Source organism: Caloenas nicobarica, chromosome 3, assembly GCF_036013445.1.
Source record: "Caloenas nicobarica isolate bCalNic1 chromosome 3, bCalNic1.hap1, whole genome shotgun sequence".
Lineage (NCBI taxonomy): Eukaryota > Metazoa > Chordata > Aves > Columbiformes > Columbidae > Caloenas > Caloenas nicobarica.
This window is the reverse complement of record NC_088247.1, coordinates 76,782,411-76,788,410: the sequence shown is the minus strand read 5'-3', so window position 1 is coordinate 76,788,410 and position 6,000 is coordinate 76,782,411. Positions and strand designations below refer to the sequence as shown.

Sequence of the window (6,000 nt, the reverse complement as noted above, 5' to 3'; positions counted from 1 at the left end):
TTTCACAGCTCTCCCACACCAGTCTTTCTCACACACTTGCTGGATCCAAGGTCACCCAACTGCAGGCAGCCAAATCCCTTGGGGCCAGGAGAGCCTGGTAGAGCACTCAGGGTGCAGACAGCCAAGTGGCTGGTAGGCACCTCTGCACCTGGGATATAAGGAAACAGAGCTTGTATACTCACCATCCCCAAGTCCTGTCCTGAGCAACCTCAGCAAGTCTGAACGACCTATGTCCAGGAGCAACCTTATCAGGTCATCATAATGCACCTATGAGAGCAGCCTCACAAAATGTCATGGTATCCCTACGCTTTCAAGCACAATACACCTATGTGGCACAAACAAGCCAAGGTTTCTGCTTATTTACTGGGCTGACCATGCTTCTGTACCACCAAAAGATACTCTCTGAGAAGGAGGCTCTGCATCAGAGAGGAATCACCCATCAACCTTCCAATACTAGCCTGCCTCCCAGCTTGGCTGACAGGAGGGAGTCAATGTTTTACGTGTTCACATTTAACTTTTGATCTTCTTCCCCAACTTCTAATTAAAGACCACCTTTGCAAAACAATACCATGTGTTTGATTATCCTTATAACTTTGCCCAGACAGCATGGTACAAGATTTGTAGAGCTTTAGCACTTCTGTTCCCCTCTGCCTCAGTGCAGCGCTTGCTAAGGTAGCAAAGGAATTAAAACTGTAATTTCCTGTTTTATAAAACAGGCATAATATATATGTTTTGATACTTACAGTGACACAGCCATCCTAAGATTAACTCAGTGTTTCAGTGTTTTCTGATTCAGATTCCCAGAGTGACGGTGTCACAAATGAGCAAAGTAATGTAAGATAAAGGATATAGAATAGATAAAAACAGGAAAGTTGACAAATCTCTTCTTGTCAGTCACTCTCTTACAATGACCTTGTCATGATTTCACAGTTGACTAAGTTACTGATGTTAACGAATGTCCTCTGAATCCCTTTCCAGAAGGGGAATAAATAAAGCTAATAAATCCACAATTTCATTGAACATTTGATGAAAGGCAGCTACCCAGTGTACAGGCTAGAGAAGACAGTAAGCAATACAGCCAAACAAGAAATACGAACGCTTTTCTTCACAAACATAGGTTCCTTCACTTCAAATCCACAGGTCTGTTTTTCCTCTTTCCTGTACCCATTCAAAGTAACACTGTAGTCCACATGTTAAGGAAATCCTATTAGACTGGAATCTTTAAGATCATGTTCTTGTATATGATTTCTTCCTACAGTCCATAAGCTTTATGGTACTCTGACAAATTTGAAGTTCAGTAAGACAGGGAAGTAGCACCTCTGTTTCAACTTCATGCTTCTGCTTTCACACTCTGATTCCTGGTGGGAAAAAAAAATCTTTTGGCTTGGAAATAATAATAAGCAGCTTCTGCTTATGGTCTAACATTAGGAGGAAAAAAAAAACCTCACAGAGAAGCCACCAATTCTTCAGTAGTCAGGGTAATTATTACCAACAATTCATAACATACCACGACTAGCACAGCAAAACTCCCACTCTAACTGTATTTAACTTTGTTTATTGAGGTAAACAGAAATCTTCTCTCATATCATAGCCTGAAGAGGGAATTACCAAAAAATTCTGGCACACAGTTACATTCTTTTCAAATACACTATTACACATCATGAGATTCCTGAAACTAGAGGACTTTCCATAAAACTCAGACCACATTATTCTAAAATGTTTGAGCAGGTAAAAAAAAAAAAAAAAAGAAAAAAGTGGTAGTACAATTACAGTCAGTGACAAATCAATAGAAAAAGGAAGCAGGAATGTCCCTCCCATGACAGGATCCCTAGAATGCAAATCAGACACTGCATTGTGTGAAAATTGTGTCTGTTCAAACCTTTAATAGAACTAGAAATCCTGTATTGCTGCCAATTTATTTCTTTAGCTGGACTGTTGCTTTATGCAGAGTATCAAAAAATATATTTATTGGGTTACAAACAGAAAAATCCATGCAAGGAAATTATAGTATTGAGTTATGTATGTCTGACAATACTGTTCACTTTGACATAACATGTATATTAAATAGGAACCAAGTTCCACTGACGGTTGACTCAAAGGGGTTACCTGCACAAGGCCTAAGAAACAACATTAACTGAATAATAATAGACTAAAAAGAGTTTAAATCAGTAATCACTGTACCATAAAGATCAATGTAAGTTGTACTATAGTTATAGTATTTCTTCTGAAAATATATTTCAAAATTAGAGCTGAATTTGCTCTTTGGAATATAAAAATAATGCTTTTTCCTCACACTAAACACTTCTGAAGACATTTAATCTCAAGTCCACTTATGTACCATTGTAAAAATACACATATTTTCAAAGTAGTAATAAATTCTGTGTGATGAGTAATAAACCAGTGAAAATGAACACAGGAGATCACAGAATCACAGAATGGTACAGATTGGAAGGGACTTCGAAAGATCATCTAGTCCAATCCCCCCGCTGGAGCAGGAACACCTGGATGAGGTTACACAGGAAGGCGTCCAGGCGGGTTTTGAATGTCTCCAGAGAAGGAGACTCCACAACCTCCCTGGGCAGCCTGTTCCAGTGTTCTGTCACCCTCATCGTGAAGAAGTTTCTTCTCATGTTTAAGTGGAACCTCCTGTGTTCCAGTCTGTACCCATTGCCCCTTGTCCTATCATTGGTTGTCACCAAGAAGAGCCTGGGTCCATCCTCGTGACACTCACCCTTTACATATTTCTAAACATTAATGAGGTCACCCCTCAGTCTCCTCTTCTCCAAGCTAAAGAGACCCAGCTCCCTCAGCCTTTCCTCATAAGGGAGATGCTCCACTCCATCATCTTTGTGGCCCTGCGCTGGACTCTCTCCAGCAGTTCCCTGTCCTTCTTGAACTGAGGGGCCCAGAACTGGACACAATATTCCAGATGAGGTCTCACCAGGGCAGAGTAGAGGGGAAGGAGAACCTCTCTCGACCTACTAACCACCCCCCTTCTAATACACCCCAGGATGCCATTGGCCTTCTTGGCCACAAGGGCACAGATACCTGATTGCTGTGCCTGTGCTCTGTCCATTTACTCAGATCTCCTGGGACTCTCTTATCAGTATAGAGCGAAATCACAGTGCCACTAATATCTGGAAAAGTTGCACCAATGATGTCAACAGGGGGAAAAAAAAAAAAATTACCCTGTGTGCTTCAAATAACTAAGACGTAGAAAAAAAACAATGAATGCATTTAAAATGTCTGTTAAGTTTCCCCTTGATTTAAAATTTCCTCCAAAATTATACTGGCCAGAGGCTCACAGTGACACCTTTACTTTGCGGCTAAAGACAGATGTAAGGTCTGGCATAAACTTTAAATGTTTTGTAAATTACTCACTACATACGGAGGAGAATTCTAGGTATTCCAGAAGAGGACTTTGCATTTAACTCAGCTCTGAAACACTGCCAAATAATAGGACATTAAAGCTGTAGCCTTTTTGTACATAGAAACTAATTTTATAACTTTCTGGAATGTTTTAGTTACTGTTTTCTCATTCTCTGAGACTGAGAAAGTACGAAAGTAAGAAAAGTAACGTTTTTCAACTGTGACATGGTTATAAACACTTCAAAATTACACATTTTGTCTGAGAATGGCCACTTTCAGGCTCATACAAGCATAAAAGTTTAACAGCAAAGACAATTGTTTTGCAACAGAACCAGATGAAATAATTAAATTAAATTTACAGCTTTCTTCAACACACAGGACTGGCCTTTACTTTTTAAACATAATTTTTTTAATTACCATTTTTCATAACTTTGTCAGCAAAGTTTTTGTGAAGTGCTCCAAACAATACTATCTGGAACCTAAATTATATAATAATTGTTTCATAACATTCCATGATTTACTTCTCTAAGCTATAGGCTAAAATGGAACTTAAAATGAGGCATGATAAATTTCTGATTAGAGCCCTCCCACCACCATTTTTGAAACACTGATGAAGTTTTTATGATCTTCAGCATACAGCATTTCATAAAAATCCAGCTGCTTCTCTTATCCATTTTCATCCGCTTTCAGTAATGAGCAGGGTCACCTGGGTGATTTAATGGACAAACAGTTGAGAGGAGCCAAATAAAACACATGAACATCAGCACTGAAACAATTTTAAAAGTTATAGCCTGTTACAGAGTAAGATTTTGTGATCTGTATTATGCAGGTGATTAAACTACCATAATGATGTGTTTTGGGTTTAATGATCTGTGTATAAATTATTCAGATGAGCACTTAATGTTTTGAACCTTAAATTCTGCAAGTCTTAATGCAAGCATTAAGTTTTATAGCATCTGCTCCTTTGCTAGTATGGGTCATAAGATAGTTTTCAGATATAAATTTAATTTTCAAATGCTTATAAAAATAAATAATCCTGACAGTAGTATACTAAGAAGCCTAAGACCAAGATATAGTTTCTATATCAGTAAAATCTAGAATGATGATTATGAGAACTACAATAACGAGACACTAATCCATATTATTCAAAACAAAAAAGAAAAATAATCCAAAGAGTAGATTTTCCAACATGATCAACATTAAAGGCCACAGTTCTCTGTGTAAATACAGTTTTGTCCATGTGCAACACCACTGACTTCACTGTGTGGAATAGTCGTCATCCTCCATAACTAAACATGCTCTTACGAAAGTCCGCAAACTGTACCAGATTTCAAAACTTGCTCTTAACATTATGCCTCTGTCTCTGCATAGCCTCTTTTTTTTTTGCGAGCAGGAACAGGACATCAGGATTTCATTTTTCTTTAATTATATACCTTCCATATGAGAAGAAGAGAGATTATTCTATAACATCATGTACTCAAAATGTAAAAACTAAAGATACTGTGATTCCAAAGCACATAAACAGATGAAAACCCATCAGTTCCATAAACATCCACTTGAGCCAACCCAATTCAAAGATTGCTAGAAACCGAAGAGAAGCATGAAATTGTTGAAGATTATGTAGATGGAGACAATTTTCAGTTAGGTTGAGATGCAGATCAGTAAAGAGATAAACATGGCTCTAACTGTGTCACCCACTTTCTAAGTCACATAAGTGTTGTTGACCCTTTTTTTCCTCTGGTACAATTTTTACACTTCATGATTTAGAATGGGGTTTCTACATAACTGCTTCATTTTTTTTTTTTTTCCTGAAGACAGTAATTAAGTAAAGTACCTGTGATTATTTTTAACTGAATGGATATGCAAATGGAAGACATAAGAAAGTTGTAATTCTAAAACAGTTTCTTAAAACCCACAAGTTAGGACGAAGGGCTTTTGTGGCACAAATTTACCAATGTAGGATCCTATGGTGCTGTTAAAAATGCATATGCTCTGTTATTTTAGATTTCTTTAGTATTATTTATATTAACTCTATTTAAAATGAATTCATTTTATAATTAAATACATACGTCACTGAAACTGAATCACGAAGTAAAATATATCAATTTTTAAGAAATAATTCTGAAAATACGTGTTTAAATTAGAATTCTGGACAGGAAAAAATACTTAGTTCTCGTAAGTATTATTTAGTACAGATGTAAAGCATGATAGATTCTTTCTCTCCTCAGCCGTGATGTGGTTCACTCCACACAGTCAGCTGAGACACAAGAAGTTGCTTAACTACAAGTGTCAAAAGTAAGAGCAATTTTTGGCTCTTCTAAGCAAGCTTTGCATTTTACAGAAAGGTTATTGTGTTTCACTGGCAGATGATGTTTACATCAGTGATGCCATGTTTCAAACTTTTCAACAGGTTTCAGTAACAACAGTATAACCCGAAAAATAAAGGTATAATCCAAAATTAAGACACAAACCACAATCAGCACGGATATGCCGCATTATGCATGGTGAGCAGACTCTTGTAATGTACACAACTATAATGAAAGTATGCAAAACTTATAGTCTAAGTCTTAAAACCTATAGTCAGGAATATCTAATGATGTTGTAAAAACACTTGAGAGTTTCTAGTGTCAA

The 6,000-nt window shown here is 37.1% G+C and overlaps 1 protein-coding gene across 2 annotated transcripts in view; it reads right to left on the bottom strand.

Moving 5' to 3' along the window:
* Nucleotides 1-1,628: 1,628 nt before the first annotated feature.
* FAM120B (family with sequence similarity 120 member B) overlaps nt 1,629-6,000 on the bottom strand; it is a 51,596-nt gene continuing 47,224 nt past the window's right edge. For both annotated transcript variants that reach the window (XM_065631530.1, XM_065631529.1), the window contains exon 10: nt 1,629-4,075. In XM_065631530.1, the coding sequence (XP_065487602.1) occupies nt 4,072-4,075 (4 nt within the window). In that variant the 3' untranslated portion in view covers nt 1,629-4,071. The remainder of the gene's footprint in view (nt 4,076-6,000) is intronic.